Source organism: Camelus ferus, chromosome 27, assembly GCF_009834535.1.
Source record: "Camelus ferus isolate YT-003-E chromosome 27, BCGSAC_Cfer_1.0, whole genome shotgun sequence".
NCBI lineage: Eukaryota > Metazoa > Chordata > Mammalia > Artiodactyla > Camelidae > Camelus > Camelus ferus.
The window spans coordinates 4,902,779-4,925,408 of NC_045722.1; the positions used below are offsets into that span (position 1 = coordinate 4,902,779).

The following is a 22,630-nucleotide window of genomic DNA, read 5'->3' on the forward strand; positions in this document are numbered from 1 at the left end:
CAAATAAATGTGCCATGAACAATCATATATAGGTTTTTGTGCAGACATAAGTTTTTATCTTTCTGAGATAAATGCCCAAGAGGCAACTGCTAGGTCATATAGAAGGTATACGGTTGGGTTTTAAAAGAAATTGCCAAACTATTTTCCAGAGTGTTTGTACCATTTTATATTCCCACAAACAATACAGGAGAGACCCAGTTTTACCTGAATCTTCACTGGGATTTGATACTGTCACCACTTTTTAGTTCAGCTATTCTAATAGGGACATAGTGTTCTCTTTCCCTGGTCTTAATTTGTATTTCCCTAATGGCTAGTGATGTTGAACATCTACTCATTTTTAAAACCTAAACAAATGTATTTTATTATTTTTTAATTGAAGTATAGTTGATTTACAACGCTGTGTTAATTTCTGGTGTACAGAATAATGATTCAGTTATATATACATATGTTCTTATTTATTTATTGAAGTGTAGTTGATTTACAATGTTGTGTTAGTTTAAATAATGGTATTTTAAAAGGCAACTTGGTAAGTGGTTCTCAAAGGGTGGCCCCTGAACCAGCAGCAACAAGCATCACCTGGGAACTTGTTAAAAATGCAAATTTTCAGGCTCCACCTCAGATCTACCAAATCAGAATCTCCAGAGGGTGAACAAGTCCTTCGGCTGATTCTGATACACCATAAATGGAAAGCCGGTATCATTTACTATAAATAGAAGGTAACTGTAAGAATGAATGTATCTGCATACCCCCTAAAACCATCTTGCCTTACCAATAGGTTCATGCACCAGACTTCGGGCAGGGCCTATTTATTGCTCAGCTCTGGGGACTCCATTCACAGAGATGATGATGAGAACACCCCTCCCCCACCCCGGAGTTCTGCAGTGCACAGCCTGCCCGACTTTAAGTGGCGGTTTCGACTCTCAGACACTCACCTAGTACTACCCACACCCCTCCCTGCCCTTAATTTGACCAAGAAAATCAAGGCTCTGAGGAGAGAAGAGATTTACCCAAGGTCACCCAGCAACCTGTTAGACTCCTCCTCCAGTGCTCTCCCCTCTGCTGGGACCCAGGGTGGGACCCACACAATTCTGAGCCTGTCCAAAGCCTGCCACTAATTACCACTGAGTGAAAAATCAGGTTCCAAAACACAGCATAGGGTACGATACCATTTTATGAAATTTATATTCACAGTTGCTAAAAGGAAAAACTCTATTCCTCTACATACTGAATACTCTGAAATCAAATATGCGAGTTTTCCCCCATGCCAACCATCTCCCCAGCTGAGTGTCCTACAATCCAGTCCTGACACTGTCTGTCTGGAGACAGCATCAGACCACACGGAGAAGGGCTCAGCCCCCACCTCAGACACCAATCAGAAGTCGTCGTTCCACCCCTCCCCTCGTTACCCGCACTTCTGTCCAACTTGGCTACACATCAGGGTTCTCAGAAGCCCCTCCCCAGTTTAGATAATGTGCGGTGACAGCTCACAGAAGTCAGGGAAAGACCCTTCTCCAACAGGTGAGCCCAATTCCTTTTTCAGCCGCCTCCTGGGCAGGAAACCTGGCGTGGAGTTGGGGGTACAAAGCCCAGTGTTTTCCATGCCTGGGGAGGCAGACTGGATGGGCACGGGGCTCGTGTTGGGTCTTGCAGGAACAGTGCTGCTGCGGGGCTGCAAGGAGGTGGCCAGCCTCAGGAGGACTCGTCCCTGGGATTCCCCCCCACCCCCCTGCAGCTGTGGCTGTGCGGAGCGGGAAGGAGGTGCACGGCGGGTTGTTTCGGACTGGCCACCTGATCCAGCCTGAGGAACTCATCCTGGGCCTAAAACCCTAGCCCCTCAGGCCCTCTCAGGGAAACACTCACCTTCATCGTGGGGCTGCAGAAGTGTGGCAGGTAAGAGGAGAGAAAGGCGAGGTGGGCCTTGGCGTTAGAAGCCAAAAAATCACATCCTGACCGGAGGCTGGACTAAACGTCCATCGTGATCTGTGCGGCAAAGGACAGGGTCTTCAGCTTGCCCCAGGCTTCCTGGGCCTCGCTGGAGTCCTCTCCTTATGGGCTCAGGGACTTGGGCTGACCCTGCCCCTCCCTGGGCCTCCCCTCCCCAGGACTGGGCTGGGGCTCTCAAAACCTCCCAGCTCTGACCTCCGCCTTTCTCTCAGGCTGGCAGGAGGTCGGACAAACGAGGCGTGGACTTCCCGGCCTGCCTCCAGCTCCTTATGAAGCCTCCCTCTCTCCACCTGTGAGGTGTGTGGGGCTGGGATGGCGGGCGCTCACCTGTGGGCCTCTGACTCCTCTGCCCCAGGTGGGCCTGGTGAGCCTGGTCTACACCCAATGCTCCAGCCCCCACCACTGGCCACCCAGCATTCTGTGACTTTCAACTGTTCTTCAGATGCTTCTCTTAGATTTCCTAGATAGTGTGTCGTCTGCAGATACTAGTTTATTCTTTTCCAACATTTATGCTAATAGTTTTCTCCAGGGCTTATTTAACTAGAATAGAGTTTTCAACAGCAGCACTGTTGACATTTTGGGCTAGATAATTCTTTGTTACTGGGGACTGTCCTACGCCTTGTGGGATGTTAGCAGTATCCCTGGCCTCTGCTCTCTGGATGGCAGCATCACTCCCCAGTTGTGACAACTACAGATATCTCCAGGCATTGCCAAATATCCCCCGGGAGGCAGAATCACCCTCAGTTGGGAACCACCAGCCTTAGTATCTCTAGAACAACGCTGGATCGCAGTAATGAGAGCACATTGCTGTTCCCGACTTCAAAGGAATCCGTCTAGCATTCAAGTCCACACTAGTATCTGTGCCCTGCTGTCCAGGGCTATGCGTGAGCATAGTGTATGAAAGCTTGACTTCCAAAAAATGAAAAACATGACTTTCATTCAAATATTTAATTAATCAGTAAGATGGTAAAGTTAGTTCAAGGAACATTTTGAGAAGTATTTCTAGTGCATTGGGAAAGGCATTATGAAGTGTGTGCTGAGTTAAAGACAAAACGTAACAATGTCCTATGGGGCAATAAAACTGAAATCTTTGGGGTTAACTTTTTTACTGGGCAGAAATCTGTAAGTTAACATACAATTTCTCAGGTACATTTTCCTACCTTAGTGATTTTCAAAGTAAAGTCCCCAAACTGAAAATACCAGCATACCTGGGAACTTGTTGGGAATGCAATTTTTCAGCTCCCATCCCAGACCTCGTTGACTAGAAACTCTGGGGGTGGAGCCCAGCACTGGTTTAACAAGCCTTGCAGGTGATTCTGATACCCTCTAAAGTTTGAGAACCACTGCTCTAAATAGTCAAATTATCTTTATTTGTGAAACAAATCTGAGACAATGCTCCAGTATGACATTAAAAGGATAAGCCACCCACCTTTTGGCCTTATTTCCAAATTTAAATTTGTCTGTTTGATGTCTCTTGTTTTGTTTTTCAAATACTCTATCAACTTAAGGCAGTTTTCATCTATTCGTAATTTTTTTCTTTTTTCTCCTTTTTAATAAGAAATGGTTTCCCAAATTTATCACTTGTTTTCTTCTCACCTATTGAGATGATGAAATGTAAGCTGAACAATTCCTATACTCTTTAAATTTTTCTTTGACATGGTGTATTTCAACACGCTGTTGCCTTCAACGTGATTATGATTTTTTAAAAAGCTCTTCATAAGTGAGATCATTCTAGCAGACTGGGGAAGCTTTCCATCTCTAGGGAGCTGTTTAATCGTCATGGGTTCTGTCTGTCCTTTAAAAGTTTAAAAGCCTTCAACAATAAAGCCAGCTGGGCCTAGACTACGGGCTAGGGGCATGGAACTGAAGAGATCTCAAACTGCTCAATTTCTTCTTTGGTTATTAGTCTATTCTCTAGTGTATTTTTATTGTTGCTGTTTTGGTTTTTTTTTATTTTTATCTCTTCAAGTGGACATCGGAAACTTAGTTTTCCTCGACCATCCATTAGCTCAAACTCGCCAGTTAAGCAGACCGAAGCAAGTTTAAAGCCACCCATTTTACTCCCATTAAATTGGGAAAAATTAAAATAAACATCTGATGTTGGTAAAGCCACAAAAGAGTTCACCTGAGCATGTCAAGTGTTGCAGGCCTTTTTGCTAGGCAACTAAGGGGACTCATCAAAACGAAATAAAATACCCTAGCACCTGAAGGAGATATCTGGAGTACCGGTAATGTTTCCTTATTTGGGTGCTGATTACATGCAGTGTACAGTTCATGGAAGTTCATTAAACTTTGTACTTACACTATATGCAATTTCTTGTGTGTATATTATATTCCAACAAAGTTTTTAAAAATACGGGGGAGAGGGTGTGGCTCAAGTGGTAGAGCGCATGCTTAGCATGCACAGGGTCCTGGGCTCAATCCCCAGTACTTCCTATAAAAATAAATAAATAAGCAAACCAAATTACCTCCGCCTAAAAAAACCAATACGTCTTTTGCCACAGCCCACAGCTACGTGTAAAGGCATCGCTTACTGACGCAAACCATGGAAACGACCTGAATACCCCCGTACAAGGGGTAAGACACTAAGCACCAGACCCAGGCCTGGGCTCCCGCTCCCTTAAGGTGAACAAATTAAACGGTTTCCCCTCCCTCTTCCTACCGCTTAGGGCCTGCCCTCGGTTAACCTGCGGGTTGGCGCTGGGCCCTCGCGGGGAAGGCTTCCGGAGACTGAGGGGCCTCGCGTTACGAGCCGGGCATCTCGGGGCAGGACGCCCCGCCCCCGCGAAGGCCCCGCCCTCCCCCGCGGAGCCCCGCCCCGGGCCACGTGACCGCCGCGTCAGCTGACCGGGCCCGACCGGAAAGAGAAAGTCCTGGACCCGGGCGTCCCGGCGCGATGGTGAGGCGTGAGGGGTGATGCGAGGCCGGGGTGCTGGGGGCGGGCAGGGCAGGAGCCCCCAGATCTCACCGCTACCGCTGCGGGGAGGGTGGGGCGCTGCGAGCGAAGAGATTGGGAGTCTGCTGGGTTGCCTCAACAGACACCTTGTGTGCAGTCGTGAAGCCCGAGGGTCTGGTAGAGAAAAGCCCCCTTCCGCCGCTCTCCCCAGCAGGATGGGTAGGGCGGGGCAGGAGCTGGGGTTCGTCTCTCCAGGTCTTCCTCTACCCTGATAATAGGACCTCCCAAAGTGCCCACTTCCCAGCCCTCCTGTGGGACTTGGGGAAGAACTTGCTTGTAATTAGGCTCAGTCTTCCGCAATGTTAGGCAGGCCCTTCACTGTTCTCTGTCAGAACGGAGTAGGTTTGAGGTTGGGACTCTCCAACGGATCCATCCATTCATTCCTTCAACAGATTGTGAATGTCTTCTTTATACCATGTACTGCCAGGCACTGGGAATTCACCTGCAGGAGGGAAGAGCAAAGTTGGAGGCCTGAATGAGCAGTCATAGTTAAGACGTGAGGGGAAGGGGCCTAACTTGCCTAGTGTAAGGAAGGCGAGGATGACATCACCCGAGGGCCTGGGAGCAGGAAGAAAGGTGGCTGGGTCAGTGCAGTTTGTGCACCACAGGGTAGGAGGCATGGCGGGGGCTGCTGGTGGGAGCTACGTCTTCAGATGGGAACAGCATTTAGAGACTCAGATGAGAGAGAGCATGGTTTCCTAGAAATGAATGCGTTTCACTACCTGGAAGAGTAGAAATTGGAGGCTAGTGAAAGATGAGGCTGGACAGGTAAGCAAAGACCAAAGCTTGCTGGGTCTTGAGAGCCACATGGAGGAGATTGGACTGTAAGAAGAGGGCACTGGGACGCTAGAAAGGGCCTTTCCGCTAACTTGTGGAGGGAGCAAGAGAGAAACAAATTGCCCAGCCTGGGGCAGCAGGAGATGGAGTGGAAGGTGGAGAGAACAGAGATGGAAGTGGAGGAAATTAGGGCTCAGGGCTCAGGGCTCAGGGCTCAGGAGTTAAATGCATGAGGGAAAAGGGAGCTGGAGGGGTCTGGGCTTGGTTCTTAGGTGGAGGTGCTCAGTGGGGTGGGAAGCCCAGGAGAGGGGGAGCAGGTTTCAGTAGGAAGAACACCGGTTACCTTGGTACACGCTGGGTGAGTGAGGTGTCTGAGCTGCCCACACAGGTGGCTGGCTAGGAGGCAGTCTAGATTTAAGAGTCTGGAGCTCAGAAGAGAATCTACAATGGCAGTTATAAATTTGGGAGTTGTCAGCATAAAGATGATCTTTGAATCCTAAAAATGTGTAAACCTTTCTCAATGAGAATGTGAGTTGGGAAGAGAGGTCCCTAGGGCAGAGCCTAGAGACATGCCAGCATTTTAAGAAATTACACCAGGAACATGTTCTTGTGGTAAAAATGTAAACAATATAGAGATGATAAAAGACGTCTATGGGTAAAAGTCAGGGGCCCAGGATCTTAGGGAAAATATTACATCTTAATTTTCACTAACTTCAAACTGAAATATATATTTCCTTCAATTATGAATGTTGACAACAAACCCCAGTGTTATTAGCAGCACCTGTGACATTGTCACTACGAGAAGTCAGGTATTTTCACGTCACATCACCGCTGTTGGCATTGTTTACATCTTGTTTAGGCTCGTTTCTAAGTTACTATGGTTATTAGACTTGAAATATATGTCACATCACCAGTTTTAAATATTTCGATAACTTTCAATTAGGTTCTTTTATTGTGTATTTTTTCTATGTATTTTATACATTTAAAAATGTTATTTTGAGAAAGGTCTATAAACTTCACCAGATGCCAGATGAGTCCAGGGCACAAAAAGGTTAAAAAGCCCTGGAATAGAGAAGTGAATGCAAGACTGTCCTGAACACCCTGTCACCTCGCCAGCAGTCCCAGTCCCTGGCTGCAGAGTAACGGCCGCAGGCAGTCTGATCACCATTTGAAGGCTGGGGAAACGAGGGTGAGGCAGCAAATGAGACAGAGGCCAGGCCAGAGGGAGGAGTACAGAAGGACATGCTGCTTTGAGAAGGATGGGTTTGTGTCAGATGCTGCTGAGGAGTTAAGGGAGAGGATGACGGGACTTAGTGGCGAAAGTCACTTTTGACCATAGCTAGAGGACTTCATTGGAGGCCCGAATAGAAGCCCCACCTTGGACAGGCAGTGGGGTCCCTGAGGAGCAGTTGTATGGGAGGCACCTGGCCACACCCCAGCCCGCCCTCCAGCCTGACCGCCTGCCTCACTCCCTTGCAGAGGTTCCGGTTCTGTGGTGATCTGGACTGTCCTGACTGGGTCCTGGCAGAGATCAGCACACTGGCCAAGATTGTTGAGTGCACAGGGTCTTGGGGGTGGGGGAGGGAGGGATGGGGTCTCTGGGGATGGAGGGTGGTGAGGTCACTCTGGGGTTGGGGCCTCAGCACTCTTTGGCTATCCTCTAATGCTGTGTGACTTTGATCACGTGGCCAGTCCTCTCTGAGCCAGCCCCCTAGCATGGTGGGGTGAGGTGGGCCAATCTGGCTGATAGAAGGCCTTCCCCTCCAGTCTTCCGTGAAGCTGAGGCTGCTGTGTAGCCAGGTGCTGAAGGAGCTTCTGGGACAGGGGATTGATGTGAGTGCAGGGCCCAGCACCCCCTTGTCCCACGACCCTGTGACCCCTCTGCCTGACAGCGCACCAGACCCAGGGAGGTGGGTGATCAGTGTCCCGCCCTCCCTGGATCCTCCCGTCATTACCACAGGGTGCAGGCCGGGGGCAAAGGGCTGGTCAGCAGGGGTCTGGCACCCGCTGAGGGTCTCCTTTCCCTGTAGTACGAGAAGATCCTGAAGCTCACTGCTGATGCCAGGTTTGGTGAGTATCCCACTGGGTCCACAGACCTCTGGGCGACCCTGGGTATTCAGCCTGGGGCCTGGCACCGAGGCCCCTCCCCCCACAGCCCACCTTGACTCGCCTGCCTCAGCAGAGGAGCATGAGGGAAGATGCTGCCAGTCCTGCCCCCAGTGTCCTCTGCCTGCTCCTGGTGGGGCAGTAGCTGTGCTCAGTGCTCAAGGAGGCCTTGGGGCTCTGTACTGAAGATAGTGGGGCAAAAGGATGTGGCTGGGGCCACAGTGACACCCCCTACTCCACCCACGGGTCCCCCCAGAGGCAGGTGATGTGAAGGCCACGGTGGCAGTGCTGAGCTTCATCCTCTCCAGCGCGGCCAAGCATAGCGTGGATGGCGAGTCCTTGTCCAGTGAACTGCAGCAGCTGGGGCTGCCCAAAGGTACAGGGACGAGGGCAGGCAGGTGGGGAACCTGTGGGCCGAGGGCTGCTGGGCAGAGGCCAGGCTGTGTGACCCTGAGATGCACCTTGCCCTCTCTGGGCCAGGAGCCCAAGACTGGCCCTCTGACCAGCCTATGCCCCAGCCCCCACCTTCTAGCTCAGGGACCTGCCCTCTGCCCCCAGAGCACGCGGCCAGCCTGTGTCGCTGTTATGAGGAGAAGCAAAGCCCCCTGCAAGAGCACCTGCGGGCCTGCAGCCTTCGAGGTGAGTGTGGGGCGGGCTAGGGTAGGGGCTGGGCCCCATGCTAGGTGTGTGCAGCCCAGGAGGTGCCTGTCCTGAGAAAGGAGAGTTAACCGCATCACATGTTGGGCAGTGACAGAGCTGGGAGTCCTGACTCCCGCCCAGGCTTCTTTCCTCTGAGGTCGGCTGTGGGTAATCTGAGCTTCTGATCATTGAGCACCTGCCCTGGGTCAGAGATGAGAACTTCTCAAAGGCCACACAGCCCTGAAGGGTTCAGGGCTGAGCCAGGGTGTGGGCTGAGGGCCGCCTTGCTCTCCTGCCTGTGACCCTGAGCCCCTCGCCGTGTCGCAGTGAACAGGCTGGCAGGCGTGGGCTGGCGGGTGGACTACACGCTGAGCTCTAGCCTGCTGCGGTCCGTGGAGGAGCCCATGGTGCACCTGCGGCTGGAGGTGGCAGCTGCCTCGGGTGCCCCGGCCCAGCCTGTTGCCATGTCCCTCTCAACAGACAAGTTCCAGGTCCTCCTGGCAGGTGAGGCTCGGCTGTACCTGGAGGGTGAAGGGCCCCCCAGATCCTGCCTAACTGCTCCCCGCCTGCCTCCCTCTTCCCTTGCAGAACTGAAGCAGGCCCAGACCCTGATGAGCTCGCTGGGCTGAGGAGGAGAGTGTCTGCGCCCGCCCGGAGCTGCCCTACCTGTGGCGGGTGGCTGCCCTCTGAACCTCCCTTTAGGAGGTGGCCCCAGCTCCGGGGTCTCTGGCTTCCTGGGTCATCACCTGAGTGTTCAGCGTAGGGATCCTGAGACCTCTGCCAGCATTGCCTTCTCTCCCCCGTGAAGGGCACTTGTCAGTGGTTTTCATGAGCAGAAAGAATAAACAGACGTGCAAGAAGTGTGAAGGAGCATGTGCATGGGTTTCTTTTGGGTTCAGAGCCATTTTCGTGAGAGAGACCAAGTGACATACGGCCCTCCCTGACCCATCACGCATTTTTCTCTTCTCAGCTGCTGATTGAGGCAGCTCGGGTGAGGCAGAACAAGGGCTGAAATGAAACAGCTTATCCGTAGACAGAACAACCAGGGTTCTAGCTCCCAGTCCTCCCGTGCTCTTGGCTCTGCCGTCTCTGTGCTGGTCTTGTCCGTAGGCTGGCAGCAAGTGGGTGTCCCAACACCAGAGCCCCAAGTAGAGAAAGGAGAGCCCTTGCCTTCCTGCCACCTTCTTTAGGAAGAGAGAAGGGCCCATGCCTGAGCCACTCATTGGCAAGAGAAATGGGATAATGGACTGAATGTTTGTGACCATCACCCCCTCTCCCAATTCATGTGTCAAAGCTCTCACTCCTAGTGAGATGGTGTTAGGAGGTAGGGCCTTTGGGAAATAATTAGGTTTAGATGAAGTCATGAGAGTGGGACCCTCTTGATGAGATTAGTGCCCTTATTAGGAGAAAAGACTCTCTCCCGACAAGCATGTACCAAGGCCACATGAGAACATAAGGAGACAGCTGTCTGGCAGGGCAGGAGAGAGCCCTTACCAAGAACTGCTTTCTGCCTTGAACTTGGACTTTCCAGCCTCTTCTGTGAGAAATAAATGTCTGTTGTTTAAGCCACTTAGTCCATGGTATTTTGTCATAGCAACCTGAAAACACCAAGACAAATGGCCCCCCAGGGCTGACTTAGGCCAGTCAGGGGCCCTGGTAGAAGGGACTGATTCCAGGGCTGGGGCAGAGAGAGAACGAGGTGAGCCTAGAACATCCTGGGGTACAAGGAAGCCATCAAAGAATAATGTGTCAGGTCGCTAGGCGCCAGCTCGTCCCCCTGGCCAAAGACGGGATGATTTAAGCATCGAAGAGATAAGGACTGACTCCCTCCTGACTTCTGGAAAAATGGAGCAGATGGGCTTTTCCCTATTTATCCCACTCAGTACAGCTTGGACATTGTACATAAAACAAACATAAGATTGTGAGAGGGCCGAGAAGGAGGCAGACTGGCTGGGATCCCCAGGACCTGAAGAACAACACAGCAGAGCATTTCTTAGATTTCCTCTTTGCTTCATGTATCCCAAGCTTGGGTGCTGAAGAAGCAGGCCACCTGGAAACACCAACACACAGACACAAGAAGCCCTCACAAAAGCCTGCTCTCTCCAGGCAAAGGCCTGGCAGGACAGAAGAGTTACAGACAGTAGCTGCTGTGCTCCAGCCAGATGCCCCCTCCTGCCCCTGCCCGCACAGGCTGAGTGGGAGCCTAGACTCCCAGCCCACCTGGCAGTGAGGAGGTGGCACACCCCTTTCCCCACTGGCACTGATGTAAATAAGATCCAGGGTTTTATAACAATACCCAAAATGTCTCAGATTCAGATTTTAAAAATCATTGTACCAAGAACCATGAAAATCACAACTTGAATGAAAAAAGGGAACAGATGCCAACACCAAAATCTTCCTATGCCAAGCATCTTAAAGCAGCTGTCATTAAAAAAAAAGGCTCAGGCCTCATCAGAAGGCATAAGGAACCAGGTAGAAATTTTTAGAACTGAAAATTACAATAACCCAAGTAAAGATCTCAAACAGTAGGAGAAAGGATCAGTGAATCTGAAGATAAATCAATAGAAATTATCCAATCTGAATAACAGAAAGAAAATGCTTGGAAAACAAACGAACAAACCTCAATAAAACAGAGCCTCAGGGACCTGTAGGATTGTAACAAAAGATCGCGTATTCGTATCTTCAGAGTCCCAGAAGGGGAGGAGAGAGGGTGGGTCAGAAAAAGTATTCAAAGAAATTATGGCTAAAATTTTCAAAAATATGGCAAGAGACACAAACCTATAAAGAAACTGAACCCCATGCAGATTAAACCCAAAGAAATCTCTGCTAGGACACATCATCATCAAACTTCTGAACACTAAAGAAAAGAAAGAATCTTGAAAGCAGCAAGACAGAGATGACGCCTCACCTACAGGGGGAAAACAGTTCAAATGACACTGAATTTCTCACCAAAAACCATAGAGGCCAGAAAGAAGCAGCACAACATTTTTCAGGCCCTGAAAGAAAATACGTGTCAACCAGAATCCTCTATTCAGCAAAAGTCGCCTGAAGATGTAAGGGGGGGTAAAGAGTGAAACTGGAACATCTCTCACACCGTATACAAAACTAAACTCCAAACGGATTAAAGACCTAGATGTAAGATGGGAAACTATAAAACTCAAAGAAAACACAGGCAGAACACTCTTTGACATAAACTGTAGCAGTATTTTTTTGGATCTGTCTCCTAAGGCCAAGGAAACAAAAGCAAAAAAAATGGGACCTAAGTAAACTAAAAAGCTTTTGCACAGCAAAGGAAACCATAAACAAAACGAAAAGACAACCTACTGAAAGGGACGAAATATTTGCAAATGATATGACCGATAAGGGGTTAATATCCAAAATATATAAATAAGTCATACAACTCAATATCAAAAAACAGACAACCCAACAAAAAATCAGGCAGAAGACCTGAGTAGACATTTTTTTCCAAAGAAGACATACAGATGGCCAACAGGCACATGAAAAGATGCTCAACTTCACTAATCATCAGAGAAATGCAAATCAAAACCACAATGAGGTACCACCTCACACCTGTCAGAATGGCTGTCATCAAAAAGTCCACAAATAACAAATGCTGGCGAGGAAAACAGTATGGAGGTTTCTCAAAAAACTAAAAGTAAACAGCCATCTGAGCTAGCAATTCTACTCCTGGCTGTATATATCGAAAGAAAACAAAAACTGATTCAAAAAGATACTTGCACGCCAGTGTTCATGGTGCCATTATGTACAATAGCCAACATATAGGCAACTTAAGTGCTTATCAACAGATGAATGGATAAAGAAGATGTGAGATCATTTGTATATATGTGTATGTGTATATAAATACACATACACATATTACGCAGCCATAAAAAAGAATGAAATTTTGCTGTTTTCAAAATATAGATGGACCTGGAAGGTGGTATATGAAACAAGTCAGACAGAAAAAGATAAATACTGAATGATATCACTTATATGTGGTATCTAAAAAAATAAACAAATGAATATAGCAAAACAGAAACAGCGTCACAGATACACAGAACAAACCAGTGGCTACCAGTGGGGTGGTGGAAGTGAGGAAGGGCAAGATAGGAGCAGGGGAACAAACTGCTATGTACACGATAAATAAGCCACAAGGACATACTGCATCAGGAAGGAAGAACAATGGGAAGAGTAAAAATATGGATGCAGTAAACTTTCCTTCTCTTGAGTACTTTGAAATTATGTTCAATAGTTGAAGCAAAACAAAAAATTTGTTGGATGTGGTTCTCAATGTATGTAGAGGAGATATTTATGGTTATTATAAACGGGAGGGTAAAGGGAGGTAACGTTTCTATATGTCACTCAAATTGATAAAGTGTCGATACCAGCGCACTGGGACAAGCACATACGCGTGTACAGTGTGTGTACAGTGTGTGTACAGTGTGTGTATGGTGTGTGTACAGTGCAATACCTACAGCAACCACCTCGAAGGCTATACAGTGTAACACAACCCAGGTACGTCAAACCAGAATTCTAAGAGATGTGCAAGTAGCCCACAGGAGGGCAAGAAAAAGAAGACAAAAATGAAGTGGCAGACAAAAAAGTCACAAGGAAAGTTCTAAGTCTCATCAAATGTATAATATAAGCTTGCTTTCCCACATAGCATTCTCTTGTCTGTGTTATCACAGAATCCCACAGACACCCTCTCATTGCTATTGTAACCCTGCATTGTAATTTTGTATTTACTCACTTGCCTTCTACCAGCCTTTTGTAAGGATGGGAATTGTGTTTCCATGTTTGTAGAGCCCCAGTGACTAAGAAAGTGCTCTTTCAATAAATGAGGGAAAGATAAAGATTGCAACAGATTTAAAGATCCTGAATGTGAAAAAATCCCTGAGCCCACGAAAGATAAAGTCTCCCCTCCTGACCCCGTCCGCAGTTCAGTCATAATTTGTCACCATTGGATGTTACTGCACCAAATTCTTAGTCTGGAAACAGATCATAAAAGAGAAGAATGTCAGAATGTATTCTGTCTTTTTGGTATTTCAGGATAACCAAATAGCCCTAGTCAATGAGGTAAAGCTTTTCTTCACAGAAGAATCCCAGCTATTGTAGAAGGAATGACAGAATTAGAAAATCACCATTTTGGGAAGGAGGGCATAGCTTAGTGGTAGAGTGCATGCCTAGCACGCACGAGATCCTGGGTTCAATCCCCAGTACCTCCATTATAAATAAATAAACCTAGTTACCTCCCCCTCCGAAATGAAAGAAACAAAGAAAATCACCATTTTATAACTCCCAATGAAATATGTGATTGAGGCAAGGATCACCAAGGATGATAAAGCCATTAGATGAAAAGTTGATGTGATGTGAAACCAGGTATTTGCATGGTACTGAAGAATTGCCTCACGTAAAGAACCCAATGTTCCTCAGTGGTAAGTGGATAAACACGCTGATATGACTACACAGTGGACTTACTACTCAGCAATCAAAAGGAATGGACTGATTAAGCATGACAACATGGATGGATAACAAATGCATTATGCTGTGAGGAAGAAAGCAGACTCAACAGGCTACGTACTTAAGATTGCTTGAAGAGGCATACCTCGGAGGTGCTGCAGGTTCGGTTCCAGAACACTGCAGTAAAGCAAATATTGCAATACAGCAAGTCACAAGAACTTTTTGATTTCCCAGTGCATACAGAAGTTTTGTTTATGCAATACTGTAGTCTACTAAGTGTGCAATAGCATTGTGTCAAAGGAAAAACAATACGCAAACCCTAATTTAAAAACACCTCACATATATCTGGAGAAAACTCTAAATTTGAAAAGATACATGCACCCCAATGTTCACAGCAGCACTGTTTACAACAGCCAATACACAGAAGCAACCTAAATGTCCATTGACAGATGAATGGATAAAGATGTAGTATATATACAATGAAATAAGACTCAACCGTAAAAAAGAATGAAATTTTCATTTTCAACAACATGGACAGACCTAGAGATTATCATACTATGTGAAGTATGTCATACAAAGACAAATATCATATGCCATCACTTATATGTAGAACCTAAAAAATGATACAAACTTATTTACAAAACAGAAACAGACTCGCAGATATAGAAAACAAACTCATGGTTACCAAAGGGGAAAGTGGGGTAGGGGAGGGATAAATTAGGAGGTTGGAATTAGCAGATACAAACTACCATATATAAAATAGATAAGCAACAAAGTTCAAATGTATAGCACAGGGAACTACATTCAATATATTGTAATAACATATAATGAAAATATGAAAATGAACATATGTATACATGTATAACTGAATCACTGTGCCGTAGACCAGAAAGTAATATACTGTAAATCAACTATACTTCAATTAAAAAAATACTTTTTGCTAAAAAATGCTAGGCCAACGCAGGGTTGCCACAAACGGTCAGTATGTAAAAGCATGCAGTATCTGTGAGGCCCAATAACGTGGAGCGGGATAAAATGCGGTATGCCTGTGTATGATACTGACAAAAACTACAGGGGTAGAGAACAGATCAGTGGTTTCCAGGGGGCACCGTGGAAGTGTTGGCTAAAAAGGTGCATGGGCAAATTTGGGGGGATAATAGAAGTATATTATCTTGATTGTGGCGATGGTTATGTGGGTGTATTTATCTGTGAAAACTCACACTCTAAAAAGGATGAATTTTACTGTATGTAAATTATACCTTAATTTAAACAAACAAAAGAGACCCACAAAACAAAGAAGTCACCCCTGGATTACTTAGGGGTCACAAGGTATGAGACTTACCTTTACAACGCAGAGATCTGGCTGTCACAGCCTCACCAGTGATCAACTTCAGCCTCACAGAAGTGGGACAACCAGATGTTAGGGGCCTCCTAATGTGATGCAATTTGGAGTCAGAGCAGAACCTAGGAAATGTATGTATCTCCAAGCCTTTAGATCTAATTACTGGTGTGCAGGGGAAACTACAGATAGAGGAACAGGTTAACAACACTCAAGGAAACATCAGACAAATCTAGAATGTGACGGCGCATCTCAAATGACAACTGGTTTGGACTTTTCAGGAAGGTCAGTATCATGAAGACCAAAAAAAAAAAGGATCGGGTAGTGAGGTGGGTAGGAGATGGGGAGGGTGGTCCAACCTAGATTAAAAATTACCAAAGAGACATATAATCCTTGTTGGGACTCTGCCTTGAACAAATTAGCTATAAAAGACATTTTGGGGACAATTAGGAAAATTTGAATGTGGGCTATGTATTAGACGATATTAAGACATTATTGTTAATTCTTTGGTTTGATAAAGGTATCGTGGCTTTGTAGGGTATCACTTTCTAGAGATGCATGCTTAAGTATTAGAGAGGAAGTGTCATAATTTGTCTCATTTACTTTAAAATACTTCTGTCAAAATAAATGAATAAATAGATGAAGAGGGGAGGAACAAGTAGTGGGAAGGGGGTAAATCAGGGCTATGGGTCAGGCACAGTGCCCACTACCCTTAAGATGAAGTGCAAATTCCTTAAGGAGGCCTCCGGAGGCCGGACAGGACCTGACCTTGCTGTGTGTCCGTCCTCACTCCCAGCACTGCCCCCAGCCACACACGCCTTCTTTCAGTGGGCCAGTCGCTCTCTGGCCTCCAGACCTTTGCACCGACTGTTCTTTCCGCCTGCCCTATTGACTTGACCCCACTCTTTGCCAGATGGCTCCTTCTGAGGTCTCAACCTAAATGTCACCGCAGAGGGACCCTCCCCCACATCGGAAGTGGGTTCCGCTTCTAGGCCCCTGCTTTTTGTTGCTTGGCCGCACTTCCCACTCGACAGGTGGTGATGACGTTCTGTTTATGCGTTCTGCCTGACTATGCGTAGACACTTAGGGCCACCACCGGGTCCCCAAAGCCTGCATTTATCGCGCCCCTGTGCGCGCCCCGCGCACAGCTGCAGGCGCCTCTGCATCGGGACGCTGCTGCTGTTTCCTGCTGGGAGCGTTGACCCTGTCCCGGACTAGCCAGGTGACTTCCCACAGCCACAGAGAGACAGCTGCAACCCCGGACCTCAGGCCTGACCCTGATTCCGCCGGCGCCAAGCAGCAGGAAGCCAGGTTCTTCCGCTACCTCCCAGCCTTTCCCATACCCCGGGCCCCCCAGCTCGGGGGCCCCCACAACCTGCCTGAGGAACTACACTTCCCAGCAGGCGCTGGAGCAGCGACCACAGGCCCCGGCGCGCTCTTAGGCGCCGCCCCGCCCCCGGCACTAAGCCCACAGTGGCTGCAGGCCGGCGGGAGCCGCGCGGGGCGCAGGTATCCTGCGGCGGGGGCCGGGGCCGGGGGGTGTGTGCAGTAGAGCTGAGGAGAGGACGGGGTTGGGGATCGAGGGGAGGAGAGGAGCCAGGCTTAGCCGAGGACAGGCAGCGGGGGTGGGGGATGTGAAGGTGGGAGGCGAGCCATAGAGCGTCCACCCCTAGCGAAATTAGGAACCTGGAAGTTTACCTTTTCCCGCAAAACGAACCCTTTCGGGTGCCAGCCCGGGGCGGCGCTGAGGTTGGGGATGGAAAAGGGCAAAGGAGTCGGCCCTGGCTAAATACCTCCCTTCTTCCCGACAACCATCTCCGCTTTCGATGCCGCAACGCCCCGGGGAGGAGGAAAGTGGCAAACTCCTCCCTCCGCCCGGTGGGAACCGGCGAGGGTCAGAAAGAGGGGTACGCGCTTCTCTCGGCGTCAGGCCCTGACCTGGGTGTTTTCTCTGCCTCCCGGACCACGGCCTGGAGCTGGGGAGCCCTGCCTGCTGCCCCTGCCCTCACCTCGGAGTCGTGTAGACCTGGCTCCCTCGCTGATGGGCCTGGGGACACCTGTACGCCTTCCTCCTTGTCCTCCTGATGGTCCTGACCAGTGGGTGGTGACAGGCTTGTCTTCACTGCCTGCTGAACCTCCGAGCTTCAGTTTTTTCAGCTCTTTTCTCCCAGGCGGGGTCAGGTTCATTCTCTCAGTCATTGTGGCAACAGATGCAGGCCTGATTCTCAGCGATGGGGTGATGAGCAAGCAGAGCTTCCACTCTAGGGTGGGGGTGGAGGTAGAGGCAGACAGGACAAAATAAAATAATTTCAGGTTCTGGGAGTGCCCGAAGAAAGGAAAACGTGCAGGGCGTGGAGCGGGGGGATGCTGCCTTGGATAAAATGGTCAGGGAGGGCCTCTCTCAAGTGTTCCGGGACTGAGGAGGCAGCAGGGGTGAAGGCACGCGTGAAAGAAGAGCTGTGTGCTTGCAGCAGGTGAGTTGGGGGGAGCCTGGGAGGAAATGAGATGATGGCACGTGCCCCAGAAGGATCTGGATTTTATTGTAAAATCAGCAAGGCTTCATGGAAGCCTGTGGAAGGTGTTTGTGAGCAAGGCAGTCATACTTTCCTATACCGAGCTCCCCAGTGTCCTGGGCTTTCTCAGCATTTTCTGGTGGGGCCAGGGGCTGTGACCAAGCCAGCTGACTTTCCTGCCAGCCCCAGTTGAACATGGCCCCCTCTGACACTCTGGGTTCTCCTCTGAAAATAATGTGAGGTGGTAACTCCTACCTCACAGGGTGCACACCCAGGCCAACCTGTTGTCATCCTCCCCCACAGGGCCTGGCCACCCCTCCCACAGAATGCCTGAGGGCCCTGAATTGCACCTGGCGAGCCACTTTGTGAATGAGGAATGCCGGGGGCTGGTGTTCAGCGGGTGCGTGGAGAAGTCACCTGTCAGCCGCAACCCAGAGGTGCCCTTTGAGAGCAGTGCCTACCACATCTCAGCCTTAGCCCGTGGCAAGGAGCTGCGCCTGACACTGAGCCCCCTGCCTGGGGCCCAGCCCCCACGGGAGCCACTGGCCCTTGTCTTCCGCTTCGGCATGACTGGCTCCTTCCAGCTGGCCCCCAGCGACGTGCTGCCGCCCCACGCCCACCTGCGCTTTTACACAGCTCCATCTGGCCCCCGACTCGCCCTCTGCTTTGTGGACATCCGTCGCTTCGGCCACTGGGAGCTCGGGGGCGAGTGGCAGCCAGGCCGTGGGCCGTGTGTCTTGCTGGAGTATGAGCAGTTCAGGTAGGGCCAGCACGAGGTGTGATGGACACAGTCCTGGGCTCCAGGCCTGGCTCTGTTAGTGCCTCGCTGGCCAATGAGCAACAAGTTCCAGCCCCCGCTGGGCCTCAGTCCCTTCCTCTGTAGACCAAGGCAGTGTCCTTACCTGTGGCAGCTCCCTGAGATAATGAATGGGAAAACCCAAAACTGATGTGGGAGGAGGTGGGGGCAAGAGGTGGATGGGGAGGCATGCCCTGAGGACGTGCCAGTTAGTGTCAGAGCCGGGGCTCATGTCAGCATCCCACACTGCTTCTTGGCACCCTCAGGAGGCTAAGAAGAAAGAAAGGTGGAGGGGCTTTAACAACATGATGAGAAGGGAAGCTGAGCAGGAAGGAATTGCTTCAAGGGGGTGGGGAGGGGGCTGCCTAATGATATGGTTTCTGAAGCAGGTTTTGTGGTCTCCCACATTCTGCCTGCCCACTGTCTGTGTCTCATGGTCTCTGTGACTGTCTTCTGCCTGAGGGAGGGCCCCACTGAAGTTGCTCTCACATGATGAGCATCGTGGCTGTTTGGTCTTCCAGCTGCGGAGCCTGGGGGGATCTGCTCCCCTTGGGGATCTGACCATCTTAGCTCCCAGGCTAACCTTCCACTCTTACCTTTTCCCCAGAACTCTGCCTTCTGACCCTCTATTCCATATGATCCTGTGCCCATCACTGAGTCAGCCTCGCATTAACCCTTTTCCACAAAGAAAAAAGATGTATTTCATGGTGATGAGGAGAGACCCATGACCCTTGGAGGAGGGATGGGGGCTGTCAGGGCACGGCACTCACCAGCCAGGACTTGCCCCTCACTCCTGCTGCACAGAGCCAGTACCAGCTTCCTGGAAGATCTTCAGCATCTTGAGAAGAGCTGACCCCACCAATGTCAAATCCTCTTATCTGGCCAGAAGTCCTAGACAGGGAGTTCCAGACTGCAGGCACACCCAAGTTCCTGTGATCACCTTGTTCTCAAAAATGTCTGAGTCTGAGGCATTTTGGTGATATATACGCCACGTACAGACTCATGTTTCCTTGAAGATGCTGCTTTTGATTGGTATTTTTTACCTTTTGTAATGAATTAGAATCTTACATTGTTGTTCCCATTTATCAGAAAACTGAGGTCCCTGCTGCCAAAATACCACTGAGGCTGGGAGAAGGGGAACTTGGACTCCCTGTTTCCTTCCCTTGCACCCCAGCAACTCCCCCCCAACCCACTGCAAGGCAGGGAGGGGTGGGGCAGGTAGAATAGGTTTCATGTGCCCAGGTTGTGTCCCTCCAGGGAGAACGTCTTACGAAACCTGGCAGACAAGGCCTTCGACCGGCCCATTTGTGAGGCCCTCTTGGACCAGCGGTTCTTCAATGGCATTGGCAACTATCTGCGGGCAGAGATCCTGCACCGGTCAGCAGGCAGGCCCTGGGCATGTGGGCTGGGGTGGCTGGGTGTGCTCACATTCCCCACTGCTTAGCCTGGCTCCCTTGCCACCTCACTGCAGGCTGAGGATACCCCCCTTCGAGAAGGCCCGCACGGTTCTGGAGGCACTGCAGCAGCGCAGGCTGGTGAGGATGCAGGGAGGGGTACGCACACACCTATCAGTGCAGGCTGATGGGTATGGGCTCGGTTGCATGTCTCCAGCTTCGCTTAAGCAGGTCCCTTCTCCGCTTCAGCTTGTTTCCCTTTCTCTACAATGTTGGGGGGCGGGGCAGAGATGAACCTCTCAGAGTCCTGCCAAGTTCAGAAGGGATTCCCTGGGGGTCAGCTTCTTCTGAGTGGCCCTGCCTCATACTGACAGCCAGGTCCTCCCCCTGCCCCTTCTCCAGAGCCCAGAGCTGACCCTGAGCCAGAAGATTAAGGCCAAGCTGCAGAACCCAGACCTGTTGGAGCTGTGCCACTCAGTGCCTAAGGAAGTAGTCCAGCTGGGTGAGGCCTGGGAGGCAAGGATGGCCAATAAGCTCTGCTTCAGCATGTCATGTAACCTGGGACAGCTCCTACCCACCCCTCTCTGGGGCCTGGGTCCCTACCTGGGGAATGGAAGTTTGTGGACCTAGTTTTTGTAAATGGACTAGGCCTCCTTTACTGATGTTCACTTGTCAGGTGTCTATGTCCTCTGAGCTGCCCATGAGGCAGGTAGGGCAAGAATTCTTTCTCCAGGATGGGAAAGCCATGGTCCAGAGTGGGGAAGACACCAGCCTGAGGTTACACTGCTAGAGGAGGGAGAGCTTTGGTCCCCTGACTCCGTCCATCAGCTTGTGGAGCTGAGGTCTGAGCCAGGTCTAACCAAGTTCCCCCTCCTCCCAGCCTAAGTCAGCCCTCTGACCTCCACCTGGTTCCTCTGTCCCACAGGGGGCAAAGGCTACGGGCCGGAGAGCGGAGAGGAGGACTTTGCTGCCTTCCGAGCCTGGCTGCGGTGTTATGGCATGCCAGGCATGAGCTCCCTGCGGGACCGGAATGGCCGCACCATCTGGTTCCAGGTTTGGGCCCTAATGCTCACACAGGCAAAAGAAGTCCCTGAGGAAGCTGATGGGATGAAAAGACCTGGGGTCACACTGTTCATGAGGGTCGAAGCCTTCCCTGTGCTATGCCTCTCCCCTCCTGAGTCCCATGGTCCCAGCTAGTGGAGCAGCCCAGGGTTCTCTCTCTGTGTTGGCTCTGACCTGGGGGGAGGAGATGGTCAGAGAGGCTTCCTAGGAGAAGCCTGATCTGGGAGGATAGGTGTGAGTTCTGCCTCTCCAAGAAAACTACCTTGCCAGGTTGACTCCTGAATTCTTATTCCATTTCAGGGGGATCCTGGACCCCTGGCACCTAAAGGTAAGCTACTCCTGCAGTAATGCAGTAAGAGACTAGGTGCCTGCAAGGGCTACAGCACCCTCCTCCATCCCAGTCCCCACTCTGACCCTGGGAGTCACCCCAGAGCGGAAGAATAGGAGTCTGGAGAAGGAGGGCTGAGGCCACAGGACTCTCCTAGCCCCATCAGCATCAGTGTCCTGCAGGGGGCAAGTCCCGCAAGAAGAAATCCAAGGGAGCACGGCAGGGTCCTGAGGACAGAGTGGAGGTATGGCTCCCTGCTCCTACCTCCTCCCTGCACTGTCCCCTGTCCTGGCTATTCCTCCCAGGCCAGGCTCTGGGGAAGCTCCTTCCCTTGTCAGTGGAGGGCAGTGGTGGGTCCTAACCAACCTCTAAACTGCTGAGCTGCTCAGGGACCTGGGTGTCCTCCGCCCAGGACCCTCCACCTCCAAACAAGTCCCCTTCAAAGACACGAAGGGCACGGAGAGGCCTTCCTGAGCAGACTACAGCCCAGCAACCCAAGGGGCCCAGCCTCCAACAGGACCCAGAAGCGCCCCCAGTCCCTGAGAAAGGGAAAAGGAGGAGACGACCAGCAACCTCAGGTGGGTCTTTCTCAGCGAGGTAAGGGGCATCCCCAAAACAAGCTCCCCAGGAGAGAAAAGGATGGCAGAGCCAGCGGGAGGGACGTGGACAACGGTGGGAGGGAGGCCGTCGGGTCAGTCCTCAGCCTGGGTCTGAGCTGCCATCTCGCCTGTCCTTCCCCTAGGCCACCATCGACCCCAAAAAGTCAAGGCTGACACCCCATCCTTGGAGCCTGAGGGGACCTCGGCCTCTTAGCAGAAGGGAGGCTTGCTTGCATCCACCCTTTCCCACTGCCTTGCCCTGGATCTGGGAGCCTGTGTGGCTTCCTAGAATTTGCAGGGGACTGGATGCCCCTGGCCCTCTGGCTGTTTCCTGCACAACTATGATGTTTTAAATTGTACCCCACCTTCTCCATTTTTTAAGCCACGTGGAAAATGCTGTAATTTCCTATAAACTGATAAAGTTGAATTTCTTGGCACTTTTTGGGCTGGTTGCAGAAGGTGTGGGAAGGCCAAGTGTGAAGGGCCTGCTGCCCAGCCCTGGGGACAGGAGGGCCACTGCCTCAGCATGGCATACTGAGCCCCATTCCAGGCCTCAAGGCCCTGGCTCTCAGAGGACAGTCTGCCTCTGCAGGGATAGCCCTTCACAGGTGGTGCAGAGACCCCTGGCCCAGGCAGCCCAGGCTCCACATCTCCAGTCCAGGATTCCTCACAGCTGGCAGCTGCTCCCCTAACCTGGTCCAGACTAGTCAGTCCCCT

At 50.6% G+C, this 22,630-nt stretch overlaps 2 protein-coding genes and 1 long non-coding RNA gene across 16 annotated transcripts; 2 read left to right on the forward strand and 1 right to left on the reverse strand.

The window, feature by feature from the left end:
* Window positions 1-1,528: 1,528 nt before the first annotated feature.
* Window positions 1,529-17,055, reverse strand: LOC116660293. 2 transcript variants are annotated; one of them, XR_004315747.1, is made up of 4 exons: window positions 16,920-17,055; window positions 15,225-15,313; window positions 4,607-5,342; window positions 1,529-1,980 (listed from the first exon to the last, which is right to left on the reverse strand). It is a non-coding gene; the product is annotated as an uncharacterized LOC116660293 (long non-coding RNA). The 2 variants fall into 2 exon arrangements; XR_004315746.1 differs by lacking the exon at window positions 1,529-1,980 and having other exon boundaries at window positions 2,878-5,342.
* On the forward strand, window positions 4,691-9,987 carry COMMD4 (COMM domain containing 4). 4 transcript variants are annotated; one of them, XM_006182050.3, is made up of 8 exons: window positions 4,707-4,843; window positions 7,157-7,228; window positions 7,445-7,510; window positions 7,708-7,747; window positions 8,040-8,159; window positions 8,342-8,422; window positions 8,750-8,926; window positions 9,011-9,987. In XM_006182050.3, the coding sequence occupies exons 1-8, from the start codon at window positions 4,841-4,843 to the stop codon at window positions 9,049-9,051; spliced, it is 600 nt and encodes a 199-aa protein (XP_006182112.1). In that variant the 5' UTR covers window positions 4,707-4,840; the 3' UTR covers window positions 9,052-9,987. The 4 variants fall into 4 exon arrangements, with proteins under 4 accessions (XP_032325342.1, XP_032325341.1, XP_032325340.1 ...); XM_032469450.1 differs by lacking the exon at window positions 8,750-8,926 and having other exon boundaries at window positions 4,699-4,843; XM_032469449.1 differs by lacking the exon at window positions 7,445-7,510 and having other exon boundaries at window positions 4,703-4,843.
* On the forward strand, window positions 16,205-22,350 carry NEIL1 (nei like DNA glycosylase 1). 10 transcript variants are annotated; one of them, XM_032469448.1, is made up of 10 exons: window positions 16,205-16,443; window positions 18,038-18,134; window positions 19,788-19,907; window positions 20,002-20,065; window positions 20,327-20,426; window positions 20,850-20,977; window positions 21,287-21,314; window positions 21,497-21,558; window positions 21,727-21,892; window positions 22,057-22,350. In XM_032469448.1, the coding sequence occupies exons 2-10, from the start codon at window positions 18,061-18,063 to the stop codon at window positions 22,125-22,127; spliced, it is 813 nt and encodes a 270-aa protein (XP_032325339.1). In that variant the 5' UTR covers window positions 16,205-16,443; window positions 18,038-18,060; the 3' UTR covers window positions 22,128-22,350. The 10 variants fall into 10 exon arrangements, with proteins under 10 accessions (XP_032325339.1, XP_014412550.1, XP_032325337.1 ...); XM_014557064.2 differs by having other exon boundaries at window positions 16,207-16,443; window positions 18,038-18,494; XM_032469446.1 differs by lacking the exon at window positions 16,205-16,443 and adding an exon at window positions 16,472-16,730.
* The last annotated feature ends 280 nt before the right edge of the window (window positions 22,351-22,630 follow it).